At 40.0% G+C, this 27,323-nt stretch overlaps 1 protein-coding gene across 8 annotated transcripts in view; it reads right to left on the minus strand.

Annotated features, from left to right (window-relative positions):
* Nucleotides 1-447: 447 nt before the first annotated feature.
* The window catches only part of col12a1b (collagen, type XII, alpha 1b), a 120,013-nt gene continuing 93,137 nt past the window's right edge, over nt 448-27,323 (minus strand). For 6 of the 8 annotated variants that reach the window (XR_009806898.1, XR_009806895.1, XR_009806896.1 and 3 more), the window contains 21 exons: nt 22,016-22,139; nt 21,796-21,939; nt 21,452-21,616; nt 21,334-21,372; nt 21,015-21,153; nt 20,677-20,819; nt 17,826-17,935; nt 15,500-15,658; nt 12,296-12,373; nt 11,780-11,866; nt 11,335-11,388; nt 11,165-11,260; nt 10,619-10,672; nt 7,985-8,038; nt 7,865-7,918; nt 7,622-7,693; nt 7,515-7,550; nt 7,365-7,431; nt 7,108-7,293; nt 6,460-6,977; nt 448-1,337 (listed from right to left, as the gene is read on the minus strand). Coding sequence is in view for 1 of the 8 variants with exons in the window: in XM_061901386.1 (XP_061757370.1) it covers nt 704-825; nt 6,460-6,620; nt 6,908-6,977; nt 7,108-7,293; nt 7,365-7,431; nt 7,515-7,550; nt 7,622-7,693; nt 7,865-7,918; nt 7,985-8,038; nt 10,619-10,672; nt 11,165-11,260; nt 11,335-11,388; nt 11,780-11,866; nt 12,296-12,373; nt 15,500-15,658; nt 17,826-17,935; nt 20,677-20,819; nt 21,015-21,153; nt 21,334-21,372; nt 21,452-21,616; nt 21,796-21,939; nt 22,016-22,139 (2,214 nt within the window). In the remaining 7 variants the exon portion in view is untranslated. The remainder of the gene's footprint in view (nt 1,338-6,459; nt 6,978-7,107; nt 7,294-7,364; nt 7,432-7,514; nt 7,551-7,621; nt 7,694-7,864; nt 7,919-7,984; nt 8,039-10,618; nt 10,673-11,164; nt 11,261-11,334; nt 11,389-11,779; nt 11,867-12,295; nt 12,374-15,499; nt 15,659-17,825; nt 17,936-20,676; nt 20,820-21,014; nt 21,154-21,333; nt 21,373-21,451; nt 21,617-21,795; nt 21,940-22,015; nt 22,140-27,323) is intronic. The other 2 variants (XM_061901386.1, XR_009806893.1) reach the window with 2 other exon arrangements.

Consider the following 27,323-nt stretch of genomic DNA (forward strand, 5'->3'; position numbering starts at 1 on the left):
CATCGATAATTATTTTAAATTAATCTGTAGATTTATTTAAATTGAATTAACAAATATCTACTGATCATTTAATACTTTAAAACAAAGTACTATATAATTTTAATATAATACTTTTAATACAAATATTATATTATTTGTAAAAGTATTATTTTACATTTAAAAGTCTAAAGGGGATTAATCTAAGACAGAAAACATCTTCCTGCTCTTTTATGAATTCTTGCACTGGAGCATGGTCAAAGTTCGTAGACTCCCGTCAATGTCTTGTCAACAAATACTCAAAAGTTCAGAAGTATCCAACTGAATAGCTGGCAGGAAACTCTTTTCAGCAAGGACATCTATTGGACACTGATGACATCACATAATGACATCATGAAATTTTCAGGGATGCTAAATAGGTAGTATTTAGGTCGTTATGAGGGTGCACACACACAGAAACAGGCGGACAGGTAATTTTTCAGTAGTTTTATTGAAAAATGCCTCTTGTGTGAGAAATAAATAAGAATTGTGGCATGAATAAAAACAGACATGCAACTTAACAAGGTGATGTTTGATTACAGGAAAGAAAAAGAAATAGCGGCTTTTTAATGAATCTGTGCTGATACAAAAGCAAATATGTTACAGCGCCCCAGGTGCACACTCAGAAATATTCACAGACGCTTGAAGGTGTTTCAAAAAGTCCCAGGAAGAAGAAGAAAATGGCGCCTTATGATGCTAGACTCTCAGACCCATTCCTTGCCAGCGATCTCTTCCGGCGCCGCTCCCGAGACGATTCGTCTTCCTCAGGGACCAAGACTGCGCCGGTGTCGGGTGCAGATGGACGGCGGCCTGCTCGGAAAGAGCACGCCGCCCGCTTAACCATTAGTGGTCTTTCTCTGGTGGGCGGGTGTTAGTAGGCAGGATGGGTGGGGCCACTGCAGCTCATTTGCATGTAAACCATGTTAGTCAACAAAGTCACTTGATTAGGTACTGATTGAAGACCCACTCAAGAAGCATCTACTGCTGACAGGTAACTTCTCTTTCACGCCGTCACATGTCACATGCATGATCAGATTAGATTAGATTAGATAGAGTTATACGGCTGATGGCAAGCAGCAGGTTGCTAGGCAACAAAGCATGTTGAGTGTGTTTCCATGGGGACACATTAGTATTTCTGTTGTTGTCGTCCACATGCTCCTCCTTGTCTGGTGGTCATGATGCAAACGTTGTTAGTACTGCTTCCTGTGTCTTTTAGTACTGCTTCCTGTTCTTCTTGTTTGTTAAAGCTTCCTTTAAGCCAGCGAGCGTTTCAGGAAGTCAGTGAAAGCGGCACCGGCGGCAAACAAATCACTACGCAGAACCTGAAAGGATGACACACTGATGACTTTCTCACGCATGCAGCTGCAAATCAAACTCAGCATCACGTGCACAGCAGTACTTCTGTCCTGAACTTTGTACTTCAATACTAACATCAGAATACTCCATCAACAATACTAACATTATAAAACTGCATCAATACTAACCTTAAATTACTGCTTCTGTACTAACAGAACACTCCCATCCTCAATACTAACCTTAAAATACTGTTTCTGTACCAACATAATACTCTATCATCTGTACTAACCTCAGAGTACTGTACTATAACTAACATTATAATGCTCAATCATCACTGCCAACCTCGTCTAATTAACATCAAAATATTGCATCTATACCAACTTCGGAGAACACCATCAATACTAAACTCAAAGTACTGCATAAATAATAACCTTATAACACATGATCAATACTCACATCAAAATACTCCATCATCAATAATCACCTCAGATCACTGTATCTATATTCACATTACAATACCCTGTCTTCAATAATAACATCATAATACTCCACTGTCGATACTATCATAATAGTCAATGAACAATACTATCAGTGTAATACTTAATCATCAACACTGACATCATAATACTCCATTATCAATACTGACATCATAATGCTCCATCATCAAAACTAAGCTCATAATATTCTATTATAAAATGCTAACATTATAATACTCCATCATCAATACTTACATCATAATACTTCATCAATACTAACATCATAATCCATTGTCAATACTAACATCATAAAACTCATCATCTAAGCATACATCATAATACTCTATTATCAATATTAACCAATAATACTCCATAAATACCAACATCATAATAATCCATCATCAATACTAACATTACAAGTGTCCATCAATACTGACATTATAATAGTTCATCATCATAATAGTCCACCCTCAGTACTCACATATTAATACATCATCAACACTAACATTATAATACTAAATCATCAATACTAATATAATACTCCATCATCTAGATTAACATCATGATACTCTATTATCATTGTTACACCGTAATACTCCATTATAAATATCAACAACATAGAACTACATTGTCAATACAAACATCAAAATATTCCATTATCAATATTAACATCATAAAACAACATTATCAATACAATCATTAATACTTAATTGTCAATATTATTATCTCATAACTACATTATCGATACTAACATCCTAATACTCCATCACCAACACTAACATTATAATACTAACATCATTAATATTAACATTATAATTCTTCATTATCAATATTAATATCATACAAATTAATTATCAATACTAACATCATAATTATCCATTACCAATACTAACATGACAATACTCCATCAATAAGAACATCATAATACTCCATCATCAATGCTGCCATCTTAATACTCCAAAATCAATACTAACATCATGAAATTACATAATATTAACATCAAATAATTACATTATCAATACTAACATCATACTACTCCATCATAATACCATCATAAAACTCAATCTTCAATACTAACATTATAAATATACATCATCAATACTAACATCGTAATAATCCGTCATCAATACTAACATCATAATACTCCATTTTAAATACTAACATTATAAATATCCATCATCAATACTAACATCATAATAATCCATTATCAATATGAACATTATAACACTTCATTAATGACATCACATACCTCCATCTTTAATGGTAACATCATAATACCAACAAAACAATCCATTATCAATACTAACATTATAATACGCCATCATCATTAAGAATATTATAATATTACATCATCAATACTAACAAGATAATATTCTACCATCAATACAGACATCATAATATTCCATTTTCAATACCAACATCTTAATTCTATCCATCCATCTTCTTCCGCTTATCCAAAGTCTTCCCTCTACCCAGCCACTTTGTCCAGTTCTTCCCGGGGGATTCCGAGCAATTCCCAGGGAAGCTGGGAAATAGTCTTTCCACCGTATCCCGGGTCTTCTCCGTGGTCTCCGACCATTCGGACATGCCCTAAACACCTCCCCAGGGAGGCGTTCGGGGCGCATTCTGACCAGATGCCCGAACCACCTCATCTGATTCCTCTCGATGTGAAGGACCAACGGCTTTACTCGAGGCTCCTCTGGAATGACAGAGCTTCTCACCCTATCTCTAAGGGAGAGCTCCACCACCCTGCAGAGGAAACTCATTTTGGCCGCTTGTAACCATGATCTTGTGCTTTCGGTCATAACCGACTTACTGCCAGCAATGCGGACCAAGCTCTGACACTGATCATACAGGGAATGAACCGCCACAATCAAGAGGTCCAATACGCCATACTCTCTGAGCACTCTACACAGGACTTCCCGTGGGACATGGTCGAATGCCTTCTCCAAGTCCACAAAGCACATATAGACTGGTTGGGCGAACTACTATGCACCCTCAATGATCCTGCCGAGAATATAGAGTCGCTCCACAGTTCCACAACCAGGACAAAAACCACACTGCTCCTCCTGAATCCAAGGTTCAACTACCCAGCGTAGCCTCCTCTCCAGTCCTGAATAGACCTTCACCAGGAAGTCTAAGGAGTGTGATCCCCTGATAGTTGGAACACACCCTCCTGTTCCCTTTTTTAAATAGAGGGACCACCACCCCAGTCAACCAATCTAGAGACATGGCCCCCTGACGTACACGCAATGCTGCAGAGTCTTGTCAACCATGACAGCCCTACAGCATCAAGAGCCTTAAGGAACTCGAGCAGATCTCATCTACCGGGACCCTGCCAACGAGAAGCTTCTTAACTACCTTGGCAACCTCAGCCCCAGAAATAGGAAAGCCCACCACAAAGTCCCCAGGCACTGCTTCTTTATTAGAAGACGTGAAGGTGGTATTGAGGAGGTCTTTGAAATATTTCTTCCATCGATCCAGAACATTCCCAATCGACATCAGCAACACATCTTCCCCACTATACACAGTGTTGACAGTGCACTGCTTAATCCTGCTGAGGCGGTGGGTGGTGGTCCAGAATCGCTTTGAAGCCGTCAGGAAATTGTTCTTCATGGCTTCTCCAAACACCTCCCATGTCCGAGTTTTTGCATTTGCAACCGCCAAAGCTGCAGACCTGTCGATAACTGTTCGCTGCCTCCGGAGTCCCATGAGCCAAAATCGGCTGCCTCGACGATAGAGGCATGGAACATGAGCCACTCGGACTCAATATGCAACACTTCCCTCGTAACATGTTCAAAGTTCTCCCGGAGGCGGGAATTGAAACTCTCTCTGACGAGAGACTCAGTCAGACGTTCCCAGCAGAGCCTCACTATGCGTTTGGGCCTGCCAGGTCTGTCAAGCATCATCCCCCACCATTTGCGCCAATTCACCACCAGGTGGTGATCGGTTGAAAACTCGGCCATTTTTTTCCCCCAGAGTGTCCTAAACGAGGCCACAAATCTGATGACACAACCACAAAGTCGATCATTGAACTGTGGCCTAGGGTTTCCTGTTACAAAGTGCACATATGGACACCCTTATGTTTGAACTTGGTGTGTTATGAACAATCTGTGACTAGCACAAAAAGCCAATAACAAAACACCACTATGGTTTATATCAGTGTGGCCATTTCTCCCAATCATGCCTCTCCAGGTGTTCAGGTCATACTGTCGCTGCCAACGTGAGCATTGAAGTCCCCCAGTAGAACAAGGGAATCACCACAGGGAGCACTCTAAGGTTGCTCCTTTTAGGGAATCCAAAAAGGGTGGGTATTCTGAACTGTTGTTTGGTGCATAAGCACAAACCAAAGTCAGGACCCATTCCCCAACCTGGCGGCAGAGAAAAGCTACCCTTTCGTCCATCGGGTTAAACTCCAATGTACTGGCTCTGAGCCGCTGGGGAAAAATAATTACCACCCACGCCCGTCGCCTCTCACTGCTGGCAACGCCAGAGTGGAAGAGAGTTCAGCCACTCTCGAGATGAGTGGTTCTAGAGCCCTTGCTGTGTGTCGAAGGGAGATCGTCTAGATTTAGACAGAACTTCTCTACCTTATGCACCAGCTCAGGCTCCTTCCTCCCCAGCGTGGTGACTTTCTACCTCCGAAGAGCTAGCATCTGTAGCCAAGAATAGGAGCGCCAAGGGCCTTGCCTACGACTCACAGAGCACCCGACTTCTATTCCCCCTCCTATGGGTGGTTAGCATATTGGAGGGGGGACCCATGTTGCCTGTTCGGGCTGTGCTTGGCCGGGCCCCAAGTGAGCAGGTCCGGCCACTAGGCGCTCGTCATCGAGCCCCACCTCCGGGCCTGGCTCAAAAGGGGGGCGCCAGTGACCCGCGTCCGGGCGAGGGAAACCATGGTCCTCGTTATAGGACCTGTTTGTCATAGGAGACCCTATCAAGGGCATAGAAGCCCTGGACAACATAGCTCCTAGGATCATTGGGACACGCAAACTCCTCCACCACGGTAAGGAGCATCTCAGGGAGCTAATCATTCATTCTAACAGGGGACATTATAATACTCAATTTTCAATACTAGCATTATAATTTTTATTTGTAATAGTATAATACTCCATCATCAATACTAACCTTATATTTTATCATCAATACATACATCATAATAATCCATCTTCAATACTAACATCATAAGTATCCATTGTCAATACTAACAGTATAATATTCCATCATCAATACCAACATCATAATACTCCATCATCACTACTAACATTATGATACCTGATCATCAAAACTAACATCTCAATACAAACATCATCAATACCAACATAATAATATACTATCATCAATACTATCATTAAAATACTCAATCATCATCAATTCTAACATCATATTACTTCATTATCAATATTAATATCACAAAAGTCCATCATCAATACTAACATCAAAAACATAAATCAATACTAAAATTATAATACACCATAATCAGTACTCATAGTACTACATGTGTACTACATGTGTGTCTAGTGTATATTCTTGGTGTACATCATGCATGTATGATGAGTGTTTAAAAAGCGTTAGCTTATTTTGTTGAGTGTGCTAAACTAACAACAATCCTTCAGAGGTAGCAATATATTCCTTCTCTTTGACGACATCAACAGGAAGTGCCATCCCATACCTACGTATCCTTGACCGTTGTAAGGAATACCGACACACTGGGAAGAGTCGCAGTATCCGGGAGGTCCGGGGGGTCCACGGACTCCAGCGTAACCGGGACGCCCAGGAGGACCGCGTGGTCCTGTGGAGCCTGGTGGTCCTGGCGATCCTGTCCTACTTTCCTTGTGGACCTATGGGACAACCATGGACAGTGATGGTGATGATAATGACTTGAGAAGTCTCTCAGATGAGAAATTTTTTAAGTTAGAACAGGTGAACATTGAAGACGAAAAATTCGTAAAATTTAGGAATGCTGCCTTTGATGACTCACTTTTGAAATACTTTTACATATTTGGATGCTAAGCGGGAACAAGTGTTGACAAATGCGCAACAAACATGAAAAACTATTTTGTGAACTGAGATCTGAAATGCGTGCCATGTAGGCGCAGTCAGTTGAAGGTTAAAACATACCAGGAGGTCCCTTTGGGCCTTTCGGTCCCACTCCTGCTAAGCCTCGTTCGCCCTTCTCTCCCGCTGGCCCTGAACGCCACACCCCCACACACACACACACACACACACACACACACACACACACACACACACACACACACAACTCAGCATTTGTCCGGATGACACCATATCATTTTACAGATCCAGGAGGACTTTCTACCTGCTTCTCCGGCTTGACCCGGTAAACCTGGGTTTCCAGGGAAGCCGTTTCTTCCTGCAGGTCCCAGTTCTCCCTGTGGACCGGGCCTACCGGGAGGTCCAGGTGGGCCGGGAGGACCTGGGTTGTTGCTGCGAGACATGCCATTCGGGATCTGATTGACTAAGTTGTTGACGCGGTTCATCTGGGCTGCAGCGGGACAAGGTGAGTCAGGTGAAAGCGAGTCGGGCTGCCGGGTCAGCAACACCAGGAGGACTTACCATTGACGAGCTGCTCACACACCTGCCTGGCGACGGAGCGCATCATGTTCTGAGGAGCAAAGTCACCCTGTGGGGAAGAAAGTCAAGAAAATTATGAAAGTCCAGTTTAGCCTGATGGGTGGGATCAGAATAATTTCCTGTTCTACTTACTCGCTCTCCCTTGTCTCCCTTTGGACCCATAGAACCCTGCAAGTACAGGAACAAAGAGTTACTCCACAAGAAATCTTGCACTCACACGCCTGCTGACTAAGACTCACAGCTGGTCCACGAGATCCGGTGTTTCCGGCTTTTCCTTCCACACCCGGCGCTCCTGGAGACCCTGGGGGTCCCTGCAAGACAAGTCCAATGAGAGCAGGAAGAGAACCAGCACATGCTCTACTAATGCATGTGGTGATTGTGGTTCTGTTCATTGTGTGATGGTCCAGAAACCCTTGCAGTGCTGTAATGATTACTCAGCAGTTGTTTAGTTTTGCTGACTAAGACAAGTTGATGAAGCTTACCATCGGCCCAGCAGGTCCTCTGGGTCCAACCAGTCCTTCCTTTCCTTGAGGACCCTTAAGACCAGGGGAGTACGAGTCAGCAGATTATGTCACTGATTATGTCCATTATATGCTACTTACCCTCACTCCAGCTGGACCGATGGGTCCAATGGGCCCACGAGGTCCTGGTGAGCCCTGCACACACACGCACGCACACGCGCACGCGCACACGCACACGCACACACACACACACACACACACACACACGCGCACACACACACACACACACACACACACACAGTAAATCTTCTCTGCCAAGAAAGTGCCTTTTTATTGAGGATCTTGTCTTTGAGGCGTTCCATTTAGTGGAAGAAAATATTCTGTTTTATTGACCATTAAAAGATTAGAGGGCGTGGCCTGCCAGCCATTAAAGGATGATGTTTACGTGCTCACAAGCTCTGCCCACACAAGGTACCCTCAAATGGATCCTATTGCTGTGATGTGAACTAGCCTGTCTGGTCACTTTCATTTGTTCTTTTCAGTTCTAGACAGCCCAGTCAGCAGCAGAAGTTCTCCACTCAAATGCTGAAAGGGTCATATTAGTATTTTTTTTTCTACATTTAAAACACTTCCTTTTTGTCTATGTAACAAATAACGGTGTTTTTTTTGGTAAACATGTTGTATACATTTTGTTTAACGGACCATCTAGAAGCCGCTTTCTGACTCTCTCTTCGGGATGAGCCATTTTGTGGATCGTCCTATTTACAAACCAAGTGAAGTTGGCACGTTGTGTAAATCGTAAATAAAAACAGAAATCAATGTTTGGGAAATCCTTTTCAACTCATATTTAATTGAATACACTGCAAAGATAAGATATTTAACGTTTGCACGAAGAAACTTAATTTTTTTTGCAAATCATAATTAACTTACAATTTAATGGCAGCAACACATTGAAAAAAAGTTGGGCCAGGGGTAGTTTTACCACTCTATTACATGGCCTTTCTTTTTAACAAGACTCAGTAAATGTTTGCGAACGGAGAAGACCAATTTTTGAGACTTTTCAGGTGGAATTCCTTCCCATTCTTGCTTGATGTACAGCTTAAGTTGTTCAACAGTCCCGGGTCTCCGTTGTCGTATTTTAGGCTATCATTACGCCACACATTTTCAATGGGAGACAGGTCTGGACTACAGACAGGCCAGTCTAGTACCCACACTCTTTTACTACTTGGCATTCATTGTCTTGCTGAAATAAGCAGGGGCATCCATGAAAAAGACGTTGCTTGGATGGCAAGATATGTTGCTCCAAAACTTGTATATACCTTTCAGCATTAATGGTGCCTTCACAGATGTGTAAGTTACCCATGCCTTGGACACTAATACACCCCTCATACCATCACAGATGCTGGCTTTTGAACTTTGTGCCTATAACAGTCCGTATGTTTCTTTTCCTCTTTGGTTCTTAGGAAAAGACGTCCACAGTTTCCAAAAAACAATTTGAAATGTGGACTGAAGTGTTCTTGAGCCCATGTGGTGATATCCTTTACACACTGATGTCGGTTTTTGATGCAGTACCGCCTGAGGGATCAAAGGCCACAGGCATTCAATGTTGGTTTTTGGCCTTACGTGCAGTGATTTCTCCAGATTCTCTGAATATTTTGATATTACGGACCGTAGATGGTGAAATCCCTAAATTCCTTGCAATAGCTCGTTGAGAAATGTTGTCCTTAAACTGTTCGACAATTTGGTCACGCATTTGTTTACAAAGTGGTGACCCTCGCCACATCCTTGTTTGTGAATGACTGAGTATTTAATGGAAGCTGCTTTTATACCCAATCATGGCACCCACCTGTTCCCAATTAGCCTGTTCAACTGTGGGATGTCCCAAATAAGTGTTTGATTAGCATTCCTCAACTTCACATCTTCTTTAGCCACTTGTGCCAGCTTTTTTGAAACGTGTTGCAGGGATCAAATTCCAAATGAGCTAATATTTGCAAAAAATAACAAAGTTTACCAGTTCGAACGTTAAGTATCTTGTCTTTGCAGTCTATTCAATTGAATGTATGTTGAAAAGGATTTGCAAATCAATGTATTGTTTTTATTTACGATTTACACAATGTGCAAACTTATCTAGTTTTAGGTTTTGTAGATGCTTCCACTTCAACTGCATCTTCTCCCTGTCAGCCATTCTGTAGTTTTTATCGCTTCCATATGGAGTCTACTGACACATAAGTTAAAACTCTACGCTACTTTGTATTAAAAATGGCAACAGCTGAAGATGCATGTGCATGTACAAGCCAGTCTGCCCCACAACAAGATAGAGAAAAAGAAGAAGCTTAATGACTCCAATGTCAGACTTCAATGGCGGACGCACAAGATCTTCGGGTAAAACTACCATATGAGGAGATATCCGCTGATGTCACAACTAGGAAAAACATCCCTAAGTGGGCAAATTCCAAACGGCTCATTTGGAAGAAGTATGAACAAAGGTAAGATTGTTTTATGAATGTGTCCTCAAAATTGTTTCATGAATATCTCCACCATGCCTCCAGGGTCTGCGGGTTTGAGAGACTTATGCAGATCCAAAGTACAAAAACATGTACCAATATGTAAAGTTGTTTTGCATAATAGGTGTCTTTTTAAAAGAGGTCCACATATTCTGGAGAGTTTTCCAGAAGTCTTTGCTTCTGACACCTCAGAACCGTCGTGGGTTGGACCGCTTCTGGAAACAACCTCGCCAGACAAAACAAAAAGCAGCAGAACTGGAGCAGCACTTACTTTTTGTCCAGTTAGACCGGAGTCCCCAGGTTCTCCTTTGGGTCCAGGGCGGCCCTGAACGATGAAGACAACATGATTGAAACAGCCCAGCAGCGATGTCTCACTCTGCACTATATTTCTGTGTTGATTGGTGATGAACACATTCAGTTCGCTGGAAGTCATCACTGACTTGTGCGAATAGTTAAAAGACATTAAAAATATTCGATTTAATATCCACATACATACATGACAACATGCATATAACTGGAATGGTAACTAGTAGATTATGTCAATTATTTGTTATCTGAAATCATTCATGACATAAATTATCTATTATGTGGAATCATTCATGATGAACATTTTTTATTATTTGGAATAAAAACTAAATTTAAATAGTTTATTATCTGAACTCATACAATTATGTAAATTATTCATCATCTGGAATCATACATTATTTAAAGTATTATCCAAAATCATACATGGTATAAATTACTTACAATCTGGAATCATACGTTACATAAAAGAAGACTTCTTATTTCTTAGTTCCATGTGTGCGTGTGTACTCACAGCCTCTCCTGGCATCGACCGTCCGCTGGGTCCTTGGGGTCCCGGCAGGCCCATGGGTCCGGGTGGTCCCATATCTCCATGCGGGCCAACTGGCCCCTGTGACGTGAGGTCAATGTTCAGACAAATAGCAATAAAGACGTTCAGTTTTTGTTGTTTTTAGAGGAACTTACAAGGGAACCGAGTTCTCCTCTTTCTCCCCGTGGCCCTTTTTTGCCGGGGGCACCCTGACCAGGAAATAGAAGTTAATGATGTCAGCATAAAGTAGTAGCTGATGGTTTGTCATATGATACTATAAAAAAATGAGGAGCAAAAAAGGAAGTGGCTTGTGTGGTTGACTGTTTACTAGCACCACTGTTTGTGTTACCATGGCAACCCTGTAGTATTTTATGTTTGCTTGTGCATTTTCCCAGCTTTCATCCTCGCCAACCAAAGGATGAGCAGCAGGATTCACTCACAAGTTTAATTTAAAGCTTCCAATGAAGTTACGAAGCAGCTGAGCAGCACATCTTTGTTAGCAGTCGGGACAAATTGTCGAATGAAAATAATTCAATAATTTATTATTCAGTAGCTGATCCTGTGGCTGTTGTCATAGAGACCTGCAGTGTGCTTTCTTACCACTGGTCCCTGAGGTCCAGGAGGTCCGCTGCCACTGGAAGTGCACTTGCACGCATTGGGTAGGGACGGACACTTAGTCTCATCTCTCTGGTGGACAAAGAATACAATAAAGTTTGCTTGTGGACAAACGTACACACTAATGGGAAACTGTTTGCACGTGATGAGGAGGAAGATCCAGGCTAACAAAGTCCAGACTGTCAGAGCTACAAATGTTCATGATAATGATGAGGATGACGACGTTCTCAAGCGCTACGTTGCATGACTAATGAGAAGAAGGTGCGCGTACATGGAGTGTTTATTTGTCTGACTTTGTGACACAAAAGGTGTTGATTGGCCTTGGAGAGCAGCTGCGCTCGTCAGCAAGCTTTTTAACGAGACACGCGTTCAAGGCCGTGAACTCTGCATGCGAGTTCTTTGAGCCAAAGCAGGTGAAATGTGCACGGTGTCAGTTAAATGAATACTTTGACGTGTTTGTTGTTCAATGACATCATGCAAGTGGTTGCCGTGGTTACTGACCATAGATGGAAGGTCACAGCAGCGGTCCCTGCTGGTCCACGCCAACGTGCACACAATATCAAACATCTGCAGCTGGAACTGCAAAGAAAGGAAAAAAAAGTAAACGGATGCACGTCTCGGATATGTTCTTCAACAACAGCACAGAAGGAAATAGAGCTGGAAAACTTTACGAGCTGTCGTTCACACTACAAAATAATTTATCTTTACACAATACTTTATATTTCATGTATTTGAGAATTGGTGCTTCTTCTGTGTACCAACTTTAAAGATCCTTTGATTTGTACTAAGTTCTAGAAGGTCACAGCTGGACTTTACTAAACAAAAAGAAAATAAAAACTATATAGAAATACTACTATACAAATAGAACATATTCTGTGTATGAATAAAATACATCCATTCATCCATATTCTACCGCTTATTCCCTTTTTGGGGTCGCAGGGGGCGCTGGCGCCTATCTCAGCTACAATCGGGCGGAAGGCGGGGTACACCCTGGACAAGTCGCCACCTCATCGCAGATAGACAGACAACATTCACACTCACATTGAAACACTAGGGCCAATTTAGTGTTGCCAATCAACCTATCCCCAGGTGCATGTCTATGGAAGTGGGAGGAAGCCGGAGTACCCGGAGGAAACCCACGCATTCACGGATGAACATGCAAACTCCACACAGAAAGATCGCAAGTCTGGATTTGAACCCAGGACTGCAGGAACTTCGTATTGTGAGGCAGACGCACTAACCCCTCTTCCACCGTGAAGCCCCGAATAATGTATAAATAAGATAAATACTACTGTATAATTAAAATAAATCATATGAATAAATTAAATAAACACTATGTATGAATACAATAAATACTACTGAACAAACACACACAAATAAATATTACTGTATAAACCAGGGGTGTCAAACTCATTTTAGGTCAGGGTCTACACGGAGAAAAATCTACTCCCAAGTTGGCCGGACTGGTAAAATCATGGCAGAATAATTTAAGAATAAAGACAACTTCAAATTGTTTTCCTTGTTTAAAAATAGAACAAGCACGTTCTGAAAATGTACAAATTAAATGATGTTGGGTTTTATTTTACACTTACATGTTGCAGTTAATAGTATTACATCTTCATTTGTTGTTATTTACATTTTCTGAATAAATAATGTGATAATGTTTATCATTTAACTCATTGGTGTTAATTTTCAATCTATCAAGATAAATTACAGTATGTTATTTATGTAGTGTGATAATTTTCCTCGACTGATGTACTAACATCATGTGGTTTATTTTGTAAATATGTAGCATCATCAACAAAAATACAAATGATTGCTATTGTGACATCCAGTGGAGACATTTAGAACAGCTGTTTCTTTCATTCAAAAATTTCAGTTAAATTTTTATACTTAGCAAACTCATCCCACGGGCCGGATTAAAACCTGTTTGCAGGCATGATTCGGCCCTCAGGCTGTACGTTTGACACCCCTGGTATAAACAATATAAATACCACTGTAGGAATAAAATAAATACTATGTATAAATAAAATAAATACTACTGTATTAATAAAATAAATACTATGAATAAAACAAAGAAACACTATTGTAAAATTTTTATAAATGCTATATATTAAAGGAAGAAATACGACTGTAGAGATAAGATAAATACTATGTATGAATACAAGAAATACTACGGTATAAATAAAATAAACACTACATACAAATTAAAGAAATACTACTGTATAAATAAAATAAATATGTATTAACTAAAATAATTACAATGTATAAATACAATAAATACTACTGTATAAATAAAACATACCATGGGCCTGATCTACTAAGATCCAAATATTGCACACTAAACCGTGTGCAAACTGTAAAATTGTGTGTACTATTAATTGGCGTGTCGCGTATGATTACCTAAGACTGTGTACAATTGAAAAGTGGGGCAAAGAGCCTTTTTAAATGAAGTTTTTGTGGCTTTCACCACTGACACACTCATGTACTTCACATCTGTTATCCTGTATACCTGTGGTGTTTTGCTACGGTTTTAAACAAGCAGCAAACATGTACCACTTTTTCTGGGCATTGTAGAAGTAGTGTGATCTACATCGCAACCCACTTTTTTACCACGCTAAAGGTGTGCCCTGGGAGATGCTAACGCAAACGCTGAAATGTTTCAGACGCAAGAAAACGTATATTGCAAAACATCTTGTATAAAAAACAAAGCCATTTAAAAAGGCCAATTGACACCAAAATGCATCAATGAACGCCTTTAATAATCCCTTGAAGTCATGCGGCAGCTATGAAATTATAAAATAATATTGCTGAATAGACAATATGTCAAATATTTTTTTATTTTGAGCGCCCATACTGTATGTTGACATGCATACGTAGGACATAGCTGCAGCACGATCCTCTCTTTGCTCACAACCATTTCTGCGCAACTGCCAGTTTGCACGTCCTTTCTAGATGTACTAAATAAAGACACAAATCAGCAGCCACAGAACAGTTTTAGTCTTCATAGATCACACTTAGTGCGCTAAATAATAATTTTTTACATTTTCTGCTCCCAGTATTGTGGGCGTTCTGATAATCACCATATATTTTGCTGTCAAGTTTGTGTGTGTCATAGTACATCCTTTAGTAGATCAGGTCCTATGTATAAATAAAATAAATACTACTGTATAATTAAAATAAATACAACTGTATGACTAAAATATAATATGTACAATAACAATAAATACCATATATCCATTATTTAACACTACTATATAAACATACATTAATTGAACAGATACCATGTATAAATACAAAAATACTATGCATAAATAAAATGAATATGTCTACATAGAATAAATGCTGTGCATAATTAGGTTAAATACTGCGTATAAATATACAAAATATTAGATAGATAGAGAGATAAATAGTACTTTATTTATTCTTTCAGGAGAGTTCCTTCAGGAAAATTAACATTTTTTAAATGTTAACATTTATAAATACAAAAAAGATTCTTACGAATTAAAGAAATACTATGCCCGATTGTAGCTGAGATAGGCGCCAGCGCCCCCCGCGACCCCAAAAGGGAATAAGCGGTAGAAAATGGATGGATGGATATGCATAAATATAATTAATACTCTATATAAATAGAATAAATACAAAGTCAAAAAATAATAAATATCAGAAAATAATAAAGGTAGCAGTAAGAGAATAGAGACTTACAGTGGCTGACTCTCCTCTGGAGCCGATGGACTTTGACATTTTTCCCAAGACATGATAGCCATCTTTGGACGTACTTCCAGACACTTTGATGTTCTTTTCGACCACGTGTTGGCAGTCAATGTTGAGTTTGACGTCAGTGGATGAAACCAGGATGTGCAGCTTGAGAGGAAGAAGAGAAAAAACTTGAGATTTTCAACATTCTAATTCTGGTCGTGAGCTATGATGGAGTGTTGCCCCCCTTCAAACATGTATCACTGACTCTTGAAGACATGATTAGCATTGTTAGAATTTTCAAGCAATGTCAATGGAAAATGTGTACAATACAATAATAATTACAACTGAACTCAACTAAAATCAATAATGGCAAAGTTGAAATGTTGATTCTAATAACACTGACATACATGTTGTTTTTTTGCTTTGTATATATATATATATCTATCTATCTATCTATATATATATATATATATATAGATAGATAGATAGATAGATATAGATAGATATATATATAGTATGCCAAAAAGTTAATTACAGGTGATTACTCGCTTGCGTACTTAAAATCTGTTTAAGAAAATACCCCAATATTTGTACAAAAATGCACTTGTATTGTCAGAATATCATCCAGGAATGTTTTTAAACATTGTATTTGAATGCATGTCATTTATTTGCACAAAATTTGGTAACTGTTGTAACTAAATTTGCTTGCAATTACACCAGTCAGTCTACTCACTTATTTTTGTAGTGAAGTATGCATTAATCTGATCTGTAAAAGAGCTTGTCAGGACAAAATAAATTGCATGATTAATCTAAGTGTTTACACGATTAATGCAATATTTGTTTGTGATAAATCACATGAGTTAACTCAGTAACTTTGGCAGCCCTAATATATACATAAATTAATGTGATAAAATGTTTATTATTTTAATCACATTTTTTAATGTTGATTTATTGCGATTAATTGCAGTTGTAAACATTAGCCGCTGTTTGTTGTTGTTGTGATAGTAGCCTTCTTGCCAGTAGCATTCTTGCTTGCGGCTGCCTGAAAAACGTGTTTTAAACTTGTTGCTAAATTACAAGAGAATTAGTTGCTACAAAATATGCAAAATATCCTACAGATGGTAGCCTTGCACTATTGGCTCCTCAGTCAAGCAAACTAAATGTAGTTAGGTTGTTGTAGTAGGTAACCTGAGGTTATGGCATCATGTTATGACCTTATTATGGCGTCACAGTGTAATGATTACATCATAACATAAACTCCAGAATCTTGTAGAAAGTCTTCCAGATGAGAAAAAGATTTTTTCACCTGGTAGCAAACAGACCCAGTCTGAACTTTGACCTGCATGTGGAGGGGAGGTTCTGGCCCTCAGGGATCGTGTGTGTATGTGTGTGTGTGTGTGTGTGTGTGTGTGTGAGTGCGTGTGTGTGTGTGTGTGTGTGTGTGTGTGTGTGTGTGTGTGTGTGTGTGTGTGTGGAGCCAGCACATCTGAAGCAAACATGTGCAGGACATAGTCCAAAATGTCCATTAAGAAGTGCATGTTAAAAACGCTTGATTGGTCGTTGACACTTCTGGACGCCTTCTGACTCCATCTGGAGTCTAGAAGGGCTCATTTCGACGTCTACTCTGACATTTTCCTCTCTCAGTCGCCTACCACCGTAAAAAAACAGAAGGAAAGATTCTGATAAAAGACAAGGAGCAAGATGAATTGCTGCTTGGAGGTGTGTCCAGAGGGTGTACATGTAAATCACTTATTCTTTTCCTGTTACTACAAACTGTTGAAGCAGCGCAGGACTGCCCCACTTCTCCCCCTTCGAAAGCCTGGGCTCAGTAAGTTCGGCAGCACACAGCGGCACAATGGGAGGCTCAACCGCAAAATGGGGCTACCAGGAGCAAGCAAATGTGAGGCAGGAGCGTGGGCTGCTGGGCCGCTCTGATGTCATTGTTTTACTGCAACAGCGCTGAGCCAATATTTTCCAGGCCAGGCCGCCAGCAGGGACCATGGGGCCTGTGAGCCGACCCTAATTGTGCGGGAAACCAGCAGGGCTGGAATGTGTTGGCTATTGTTGAGCGTCAGGAGGAATCTTTGACATGATGGGGAATAGTCTCTGAAGTGCAGCTATGTTTGAAGAAGTTTAAAACCGGCAGCAGACATCTGATGGAACAATATTCCACATTTATCATATTGGCCACATTATGTAATTAGTGAGTGTGGGCTGGGTCGTGTTACCCATGGACTTGGTTGAAAAGAATGTTTCCACGCAGGAAAAAGTCAAAGTGAAGTACAGAGTAAGTATGCTTGTGTTATTCAAAGCAAAACTTGGCTGTGCTTACCTTGTGGAAGCTTCCATGGAAGATTTGCTTGACCTGAGGCTCGTCGAAAGTGACCCGCTGGATCTCACCTCGCTCGTCCTTGTTGTAGAAAGACACAGTCTGTCTGGAGGCTGAGCACAGACAACATTTCAATCAACACATTTTCATCTGGTTCATGTTTCTCATGCTTCACACTGCAGGTATGACACTGTTTTAAATAAACATATACATAATCGCAGCCTAATAGTCTTGTTAAAACGGATCTCATGTACATTACAAAACAATGCAATGTGTAATATAAAAAAAATTGCATCGCAGAATAATGTCACATGTCATATAGATGCTCATCCTGCTGCATTTTTTACAACTTTAAGTGACAACATTTATCATTTCATGTAGGAGATTATGAAGGAAGATGATAAGAATTTTATCTGACAGTTTGTGGGAAAGTTTTTGCGTAACGGTGGGACACTGATATGTTACATTTTATATTCTAATCACTTCTGAAACATCATCGTTTTGTATTTACTTTCAAGCTTTCAGAATTGTGACATTTGTCCCCTTTTGAATATATATATATATATATATATATATATATATATATATATATATGTATGTATGATTTATATCCACATAAGAAAAAGGCCTGCATCACATTTGAAAAAAGTTTAATTGTATTGTTTACAAAATTGCAATTGACCTGCCGTGTAACTTAACCTTTGTGAACCTGATCGTAGATGTCAGCCAAGAACCAGAAGCACTGACATATAGATTCAAACTTTAGCTTACAGTATGTGCTGTCATAAGACTTGTTCTGAAAGTTCTGCAATTGCTAGCATGTACCTGTCAAAGCAGAGTTTCAAACTTTTTACAGTGAGAGGCCAAGGATGGCAGCCATTTTGAAAGGTGCTAAAACCATCCAATGAAGGTCAACATATGCTCACTTACCTGAATAAAACATCTTAGTTTTATAAGTAAACATCTTAATCTTATAATCAAACATCTTAGTTTTATCAGTAATAATCCTAATCTTATATTTTAACATTTTAATATTATTGGTAAACATCTTAAATCTTATTGGTACACATTTTAATCTTATAGGTAAACATTTTCTGCGATGAGGTGGCGACTTGTCCAGGGTGTACACCGCCTCCCGCCTGACTGTAGCTGAGATAGGTACCAGCGCCCCCGCAACCCCAAAGGGAATAAGCGGTAGAAAATGGATGAATTGAAGGTAAATATTTTAATCTTAAAGGTAAACATCTTAGTCGTACAGGTAAACATCTTAACCTTACCTGTAAACATCTTAGTCGTACAGGTAAACATCTTAACCTTACCTGTAAACATCTTAGGCTTACAGGTAAATATCTTAGTCTTATATGTAAACATCTTAGGGCCTGATCCACAAAAGATTTACTGCGTGTACTAAAACATGCAAACTTGATATTAAAAGCAAAGCTGATACTGTCGTCTGTCATGTTGTAGTTTTTAGCGCTTTCATATAGAGTCTATACCAGGGGTGGGCAAACTTTTTGGCTCAGGGGCCACATTGGCTTTTGAAATTTGACAAACGGGCCGGGCGAGCACATGATGCATTACAAAGCACATCATACCTGTTGGAACTAAGAGTAGGCTTGTCAAACATGGGCTATTTTAATCATAATACATCTATTTTCAACAATATCATATCATAAAATCTAAGAAAAATACAAATGCTACTAAAGGGTTGACACTGACATTCTTTTTTAGTGGGAGCAGTGTTATTGAGTATCAGTTTTGTTGTGGCAATTCTCAAAAAAATCCTTACTCAATTTTGTTTTAATATTTGGGGGGCTGGATTAAAGGGACCAACAGGCTGGATGTGGCCCTCGGGCCGTAGTTTGCCCACCCCTGATCTATACTATAAATTTGATCTAAATACAGTTACCAATAGAAAGGTTGGTTTTGCATAATAGGTATTCTTTAAAGAGCCGGTTAAAACAAAACAAAAATTGATGCGTTTTTGTGTCAGCAAACGTATATGAAATAAACTTCTTGCAATATGCATTTTCTTGCGCCTTGGAGCGCACACTCGCAGTTAGTGCCAGCCTCTCTCCTGAGCGCACTTTCAGCGCGCTACAAAAGTGGGTTCAATTCAAGGGTTGGAATTGGGAGTTAAACCACCAAAAATTATTCCCAGGCTTGGCCACCGCTGCTGCTCACTGTTCCCCTCACCTCCCAGGGGGTGATCAAGGCTGATGGGTCAAATGTAGAGAATAATTTCGCCACACCAAGTGTGTGTAACCATCATTGTTACTTTAACTTTAACTTAATTGTAAATGTACTGCAGGACTGCTTCTAAAATGCCCATAAAAACTGCTAGATGTCTGCGGCATGTTCCAAAACATAGCAAAACACCAAAGGTAAAACTTGATAACATAAATGTGCAGTAAAAAAGTGTCTCCATGGTGAAAGTTGCATAGTACACACAAAAACCTAATTTCAATAAGGCGGTCTGCATCGGGTTATCAATTGTACACACAGTCTTAGTAGATCACACGCAACTTGATCATTATTAGTACACATACATTTATAGTTGTTTTAGCACATGGTATACATATCTTAGTAGATAAAAACCTTAGTCCTACAAGTAAACATTCAAGTCTTATGGGTAAGCACCTAAGTCCTATAGGAAACATCTTAGTCCTATAGATGACTAAGCAAGTTCATTAGTGTACAATCTGATCATTTATCTTGTTAATTATCAGTTCTGATTTTCTAGTAATAAAAAAGCAGCTGCAGAATAAAAATGGCCACTGGGAGTTTGGACATAACAAGCAGCGATGTAGTGGTGCCACACAGGTGGATACAGATAGTTATATTGATTATTTACGATCAATGGTGACGCCGGTCTCTGGTTTGTGATCTGGGCTGGACACCTGCCAAATGTCAAAAGCCTCATTCGGCGAGTCAGGCAACAGGCGGAACATGAGGATGATGGTGTAGACATGAGGAAGGCCTTCTGGGTGCACTTCTCTGCGGCCATAGGACAGAATTACAAACATTTCACATTAGCAGCCTCATCTTCTCAGAGTCAATGTTGTGGACAACAGCAATAAACAATGCCCAAATGATGTTGTCCAACCTGCTAGTGAGTTTTTTTTTGGAGAAAACGATGATAGAGATTCCAGGATCTTGTCTTTACGAGTTAACAAACCGGAAGTCACTCACATGCTGGGCATCGTCAGGAAGGCATTCTTGTGGAGTCTGTAGGACGTGAAGCTGTTGAAAGATCCGGGCTCCATGGAGACACCTCGCACTTGACCGTAGCTTTTCTCTGTCAGGTTAAAAGTCTCCAGCATTCGGAAACCTGTCCCAAAAGAAGTCATGATAGTCTGTGCACTTCAGCAGGAGGACGTGTTGACCTGGTGCCTCATGTATTAAGAGCTACGTGGATTTTCTACAAAAAATTGCAGTGAAAAAAGGCGTAAGCCAAATTTTTGTGCATACGCACATTTAATACTTAAGGCTTCAGGTCTGGTCTACTCACCAGGAGACGTGAAGCCGTTGACAAAAATTAGCGGACACCCTGTAGGACAACAGAACTGTTACATGAATAGAAGACGTCCTTCCACCTCTTGTCCAGTTCCACAATGATGAATACTTACTGGAGGTGGCCGTTTCACAAATGAACGTGATCAGGTTCTCCTTGATGGTGTCAAAAGCGTCAAAGTCGTCCACAACGAAGACGTGTCTCTCACTGGGCTTGCTGCTGATCTCCTGCAGCTCCACGAAGTCCACATCAGCCACGCCAATCGCGAAGACGCTGTAACCTTAAGAGCAAGAAGCAAACAACATTTAATGTCTTCTTTGTTTGTATGAGAGTACACAGGACAGAAGAAAACAAGATGATAGCTTTCCGGACTAAAGGTGCAAACCTTCTGAAAATATTAATTTTAGACTTATCGTCAAATGTTTCATTGGTGAAGTAGCTGGAATGCAACTTGTGTACCTGCATGCTGTAGCTTGGCGGCACTCTTCTTCACTTCATCCTGAGAACGTCCATCTGTGATGACCACCACGACCTTGGGGACGTTCCTTCTCATGCCGTTCTCTATAGAGAGGGCCTTTTCGTATGTGTGCTTAAGAGCCACTCCTGCAAGAATAGAATACATTTGGAGGTGTGTAAGTGTGTGCGTGCATTTGTTTGTGGGTGCATGAGAGCAACTGACCTGATTTGGTGTTTCCTCCTCTATAGCGGATGTGATGAGGCGCCAACATGGCAACACCTTTGTCTTGGTATGCGTTGAGCTTGAACTCAGTCTTTGCATCGTCACTGTACTGCACGAACGACACCTGTGTGCAAAGTGACATAGTCTTCAAATGTAAATTAACATTTTGAAAAAAAAAGCAGAAGTTGCAAAAAGAAAACAAATAATACTCACAAAAATAATGAAAATACAAGTACATTACAAAAAATTACAAAAACAATAGTACCTGGGTTTTCATCTGCCCCGGTTTTAGTATGGTTTGGTTTCAGGCAAAAATGTCCTCCAAAAATGTTTTGTTTTGATACACTGTGTTTTATTGGAATAAACAATCAGTGTGTTTTTTTTAATTGAGTACAGCATACAGCCAAAGAAAGTTGTAGCATACAGTAATAGTCTAGTCCTTAAAGAAGGGGTATCAAACTCAATTTACCGAGGGGCCACTGGGTGCAGAAACTGGGTGAGGCTGGACCACAAGAAAACATTTCTTTAAAAAAATCTAACATGCACTTTTTAATGAATTCACCTTCTTTGAATGGCCTTTCCACCTTAGCAACATACTTGCCAACTTTTGCGATCTTTCCGGGAGACACCCGAATATCAGTGCCCCTCCCGACAATGTCCCAGGGCAATCATTCTCCCGGTTTTCACCCAGACAACAATATTAAGGGCGTGCCGTGATGGCACTTCCTTTAGCGTCCTCTACAACCTGCCGTCTCGTCTGCTTTTCCACCATACAATCAGTGTGCCGACCCAGTCACATATTGTATGAGGCTTCTGCAGACCCACGGAAGTGACTGCAAGACATACTTGATCAACAGCCATACAGGTCACACTGAGGGTGGCCGTATAAACAACTTTATCACTGTTACAAATATGCGCCACACTGTAAACCCACACCAAACAAGATTGACAAACACATTTTGGGAGAACATTTGCACCGTAACACAACATAAACACAATAGAACAAATACCCAGAATCCAATGCAGCCCTTCCGGGCTACAATGGGGGCGGGGTTGGAGGGTGCGGGGGTGTATATTGTAGCCCGGAACAGTTAGGGCTGCATGGGGTTCTGGGTATTTGTTCTGTTGTGTTTATGTTGTGTTTATGTTGTGTTACGGAGCGGATGTTCTCCCAAGATGTGTTTGTCATTCTTGTTTGGTGTGGGTTCACATGGTGGCACATATTTTTAAAAGTGTTAAAGTTGTTTATATGGCCACCCTCAGTGTGACCTGTGTGGCTGTTGATCAACTATGTCTTGCAGTCGGTTACTGCGTCTACAGAAGCCAAATACAACATGTGGCTGGGCTGGCACGCTGTTTGCACATGTAGAGGACGCCAAAGGCAGTGTCTCCACAGTGTCCCCTTAATATTGTTGTTTGGGTGAAATTCGAGAGAGTGATTACCCCTGGAGAGCACTGAAAATTGGGAGTCTCCCGGAAAAATCAAGGGTATACAAGTATGACGCTGTGAAGCGCCATTCATATAAAACTTGCGGGCCGCACCAACATTAAATATTCACATTAAGGTGCGGGCCGCAAAATAACGTTTCGTGGGCCGCAATTGAGACCCCTGCCTTAAAGACTGTGTTTCCAGTCAGTGAACTCACCGCACTGCTTTGCAAATTTAGCTAATATGGCGCTAAATGTCTCTCCTCAGAAAATTTTGTAGAGAGCAAAGTTCTACCAGCTGACATAAACAAAGTTGTTGTTTGTACTTTTTTGGATATAACACATGTGGCAGCCCTTTGATGAAGAAGCTGAAAAGGACTCTTACATTCAAGAAAGAACTCGTAGTAAAATACCTGCCCCTCCTCCCTCTGCGTTCATCGCCAAAAGTGATGTTTTTATGGATACATATTTGACAGATGTTATTTGGGCAAATATGAGGACACTGGTAAATCTGATAACTTGAAGAATAGCTGTGATAATGGAAAAAAAACGCTCTAATGAGGCGAGATTACTTTTAGTGTGTTGTAGGTCAGTGTTTTTCAACCACAGTGCCCCGCGGCATACTAGTGTGCCGTGAGATATTGTCTGGTGTGCCGTGGGAAATTATGCAACTTCACCTAATTGGTCCAAAAAATATTATTTGTAAATCAATAATTATAATCTGCAAATAATGTGCCGTTGTCTAGTGTCTGTGCTGTATGGAGCTCGGCAGGGTAACCATCTAAAACTCCACATCAGTAGTTGGCAGAAAGTAGTTCATTGCTTTGTAGAAGTCGGAACGCGTTGAGGATGGTTTGTCATGATCCCAATATGCAGAGCACAGCGGGAGACAGTGTGCAGGTAAAAAGGTATGTAACGCTTTAACCAAAAATGAACAAAACCGAAAGGAAAAGGCAATGAAGCATAGGGATGGCCATGCAAAACGAAGGTATAACTGAACTGGCTTCAAAGTAAACAAAAACAGAATGCTGGATGACAGCTAAGACTTACAGCGTGTGGAGCAGAGACGGCGTCCACAATGTACATCCGTACATGACATGACAATCAACAATGACCCCACAAAGAAGGAAAGCGTCCGCACAACTGAAATAGTCTTGTTTGCCAATAGAAAGCAGGTCAGGCAATAGCACTCAAAGGAAGGCGTGAAGTTGCTCCCGGAAAACACCAACAAAACAGGAAGGGCCATCAAAATAACAATGCAAGACAGGAACTAAAACACTACACACAGTAAAACAACAACAAACTCCAGATAAAGCACAACAACCTGGTGAAGTTTCATTTTTTAACACGAAGGTCCTGAGTATAATCCCGAGCTCGGGTTCTCCCCATGACTGCATGGGTTCCCTCCAGGTACTACGGCTTCCTCCCAACGCCAAAAACATGCACCTGGGGATAGGTTGATTGGCAACACGAAATTGGCCCTCGTGTGTGAATGTGAGGGTGAATGTTGTCCGTCTATCTGTGTTGGCCTGTGATGAGGTGTACCCTGCCTTCCACCCGAATGAAGCTGAGATAGGCTCCAGCACCACCAGCGGCCCCAAAAGGGACAAACGGTAGAAAATGGATGGATGGATGCTGGTGGTGGGCCTTAGTATTCTTTTAATGAAAGGTAATAGGGTGAGCAAATCCGCTGCAAACGGTCTGTCCTAAACTTCCCCTGAGTTCATTGTAAACAAACATGACGTTGATTGTGTGGACTCCTTTACTGCTCCATAGGAAAAGTTTTCTAGCACTATTTGCACCAAAAGATCTGCAAACATTCCACGAGGAGGGAAAAAATATTACGCTTTAACATATAAAACCTTATCAGCCACATGAAACACCAGCATTGTTACAACAATGTTTTGAAATCTTACAAAGAAGCCTGCTGCTAAAGAAGCTGCTCCAAAGAAAGGAGTGTACAAACAACACGTATATTTACATTTACAAAATAGTATGTATAAATGAGTTATCGATATCAGTCTTGAGAAGCAGGAAGTTGTTTGTATCACTTAGAAAAAATACATTGCATAAAATACAATAGCGCTTTTTCTATTGGTATTTGTATTGCTCCAGTTTTAGTGTAAAAATGCTCATTGTCATTACTATATTATTTATTTCACTAACTGCTTATTTGCTATCACTTTTATGATCATATTTGTACATATTATGTATGTGCTGGTGTTGTTCTATTGTTGTTGTTGTTATTGTTGTATTTGCTGTTGTTGTTTTTGTCTCTCTGTCTAATCCACCTCTTATCCGCACAATTTCCCCCTCTGTCTTCCTTTTTTTCTCTTTCTATCCCCTCCTGCTCCGGCCCGGCTGCACCAAATGATAATATAAATACATTTAATAAAGCCACATTCAAATAAGACAACAAGAGAAGTATCTTACACTTCTCTTTTGTAAAGTAAATCTGAACAGCCGATATGGGCATTTACATCAACTATGATTTGCCTGAGAAGCTGGACAGGACAAAAAAAAAAAAAAAGAATAAATACATTGTGCATCCTTAATATATATTCTCTACAAAAAGTGATGTTACTTATATTTTTGGATGTCCAAGGCAGTCTAATTGGATTTATATGATTTCTAATGGGAACAATTGCTCCATTTTTATACGATTTGTTATTCAATGCACCCTTTGTAATGGATTACTAAAGCAAACTGAGGTACTTTTGTATCGAAATGCCCCCTAAAGTATTGGATTTTTCAGCATGCAACCGAAGAGGTCTTAGATGATGCTTAAGTGTCCAATCTTTCCCAAACGAGAGTCACATGCTGAAAAACAAAGCGGCTGTTTTGATCTTTTAAAATATTTTTTCCTTTAGTGAAAAGACAAAAAACAGGTAACTGATGGTTATAAAAGGGAAACTCCACTTTTTTGCGGGAATTTTGCCTGAAGTCACAATCATTATGAGAGACAAGAAGACAAAGGTTTTAGTTTTTTTTGCATTCTAACTTGTAAATATTGGTGGCTAGTAATTAGGGGTGTGGGAAAAAATCCGATTCGAATACGAATCGCGATTCTCAATTTGTGTGATTCAGAATCGATTCTCATTTTCTTTTTAAATCGATTTATTTTTTAAATTATTATTATTATTATTATTTTTAATCAATCCAACAAACCAATACACAGCAATACCATAACAAAGCAATCCAATTCCAAAACTAAACCTGACCCAGCAACACTCAGAACTGCAATAAACAGAGCAATTGAGGAGACACAAACACGACACAGAACAAACCAAAAGTAGTGAAACAAAAATGAATATTATCAACAACAGTATCAATATTAATTATAATTTCAGCATAGCAGTGATTAAAAATCCCTCATTGACATTATCATTAGACATTTATAAAAAATAAAAAAAAAAGAACAATAGGGTCACAGTGTCTTACACTTGCATCGCATCTCATAAGCTTGACAACACACTGTGTCCAATGTTTTCACAAAGATAAAATAAGTCATATTTTTGGTTTGTTTAATAGTTAAAACAAATTTACATTATTGCAATCAGTTGATAAAACATAGTCCTTTACAATTATAAAAGCTTTTTTTAAAGAAATTTACTACTCTGCTCGCATGTCAGCAGACTGGGGTAGATCCTGCTGAAATCCTATGTGTTGAATGAATAGAGAATCGTTTTGAATCGGAAAAACATAGTTTTTTAATTGAGAATCGCTTTGAATCGAAAAAAATCGACATATGATCGAATCGCGACCCTAAGAATCGATATTGAATCGAATCATGGGACACCCAAAGATTCGCAGCCCTACTAGCAATGCAACCAATGGGAGAAATCACTTCTACCTCTAAATTACTTTAAAAATGCATTCA

This window comes from Nerophis ophidion, linkage group LG05 (genome assembly GCF_033978795.1).
Source record: "Nerophis ophidion isolate RoL-2023_Sa linkage group LG05, RoL_Noph_v1.0, whole genome shotgun sequence".
Taxonomy (NCBI): Eukaryota; Metazoa; Chordata; class Actinopteri; order Syngnathiformes; family Syngnathidae; genus Nerophis; species Nerophis ophidion.